The following is a 1,936-nucleotide window of genomic DNA, read 5'->3' as shown; positions in this document are numbered from 1 at the left end:
AGTGACAAACGTCCTTAAAACATTTTGTTGGTAAAACATCTAAAAAAGAAGAGGAAGGTTTCAAATAGCTGATTGTCATCAATAGATAAAAAAGTCATCTTTCCCTTCTTGTTTTTAAGATTTTTTTTACTTGACTTTTCTCCCATAACTTTTCTTGAACACTTTTATAAACGGTGCTTCAGTAAAACATATTTTCTGTTTGTTTAACTCGACCTCTTCAGTTGGAGATCACTGGGGCAGCGATATGGATCAACCCGTTTGTGGGCATCTTGACGATCATCGCTCTGTGGCCCGTGGCGATCCTCTTCATGCACCTGAAGACGGCCTTACGGACGCTGAGGATCATCCCAAAGTACGCCATGTATCAGGTGGGACATCAGAGGCTGCCGTGAGTTAGATTTCCAGCGCTGACGATCTAACAGCGTGTTTGTGTCTGCAGCTGGTACTGATCCTGAGCCAGATGCAGTTGACCATCATCATCTTGGTCATGAGCACAACCATCGCCTGCTCTCCACCGTTCTCCTCTAAGGCCAGAGGACACAGTGAGTCCATCCAGTCAGCCCAGATCAGATAAAAATTTGAACAGAAATTTGTAGGTCGTAAACAAGATCAGAAGGCTGAGGCACAAAAGGGACAGTCAAAAAGCGTGGTCGAGGGAAACAAGCGTGGATCAAGATTAAAGAGCTGTAAACAAAGAGAGTACACTGGATAACTGTGGCTGGAAGCAAGCAGTTGATCTGGCAAGGTAGTGGAGAAAGCAGGAAGTATATATACACCCAGAAACAGGTGGAAACCATCAGCAACAATCAGAGAGAGAGGTGTGGCATGTAACGAGGCTGGCAGAAGCAGCAGAGGAAAAACCCAGGAGAGCAGAGAAGAAAAAGTCAAACAGTGAACAGAGTGATGAGAAAAGGAAAAAACAGAGTGTAAACTGTGACACTGTTGTAGTTATCTTGTTAAACAATATTAATTTGAAGATATAAAGTTTAATTCTGCCCGAATTAATGAGCTCATGTCTAGTTGCTCAGCCAAGACCATGTTGGATTTCTGCTGTCCCGAAAAGACTCCAACTCCAGGCTGCACTGGAGGAGGTGCTACAGCTAGCTGCTGCTGCTCCACTTGAGCTAGATGTTAGCTCGTCACTTTGGTCCAAATTAAACTCAGTTTAACTTGATGTCGTATAAAAACTATCTACAACTTCTGCTGAATTCTGATGGACTCGAGATACAAGCAGCTGTTGTTGTTGTGAATTTGCACATGTCCTCTCACTCAGTGTTCTAGTAACGCAAACAAGAAGCTCTTTTTTCTTTTGGTTTTTTTGGTCCGTCCTGCTTTATCTAGATTCTCAAAGTTTGACTGAGCTGCGAAGCTTACCGAGAGGAAACTGTTTAAAAAACAAGGTTTGGGAGAACCTGTTTGGGATTTCTGGTCAAAGTTTATGGAAGTTTTGAACTATTATGGCTGAGAATGTTAACTCTGTCCATGAACCGTATGTTTGGGTTCATAGAAATCTGGATGAGGAGCTGGGTGAGGCTGCAACGTGCAGCTGGCGCTCCAAGAACTGATAAGAGGATAAAAACAAGCTGCACAGATGGCTCGCGGCAGATTCTCGTGGTCTTCGTGCGTGTACTTCCTGTATATCTGTGTGTACTTTCTGTATATCTGTGTGTACTTCCTGTATATCTGTGCGTTCTTCCTGTATATCTGTGCGTTCTTCCTGTATATCTGTGCGTTCTTCCTGTATATCTGTGCATTCTTCCTGTATATCTGTGCGTACTTCCTGTATATCTGTGCGTACTTCCTGTATATCTGTGTGTACTTCCTGTATATCTGTGTGTTCTTCCTGTATATCTGTGCGTTCTTCCTGTATATCTGTGCGTTCTTCCTGTATATCTGTGCGTTCTTCCTGTATATCTGTGTGCTCTTCCTGTATATC

At 43.1% G+C, this 1,936-nt stretch overlaps 1 protein-coding gene across 1 annotated transcript in view; it reads left to right on the top strand.

Annotated features, from left to right (window-relative positions):
- Positions 1–221: 221 nt before the first annotated feature.
- The window catches only part of LOC119429559 (organic solute transporter subunit alpha-like), a gene marked incomplete at its 5' end in the record, with an annotated part of 2,556 nt that continues 841 nt past the window's right edge, over positions 222–1,936 (top strand). The window contains 2 exons of the mRNA XM_037697167.1: positions 222–368; positions 440–542. Coding sequence (XP_037553095.1) covers positions 222–368; positions 440–542 — 250 coding nt within the window. The remainder of the gene's footprint in view (positions 369–439; positions 543–1,936) is intronic.

The sequence above is a fragment of the Nematolebias whitei genome, unplaced genomic scaffold (genome assembly GCF_014905685.2).
Source record: "Nematolebias whitei isolate Nwh7 unplaced genomic scaffold, NemWhi1 Nwh_scaf_2681, whole genome shotgun sequence".
Taxonomy (NCBI): Eukaryota; Metazoa; Chordata; class Actinopteri; order Cyprinodontiformes; family Rivulidae; genus Nematolebias; species Nematolebias whitei.
This window is presented reverse-complemented; position numbering and strand designations above follow the sequence as displayed.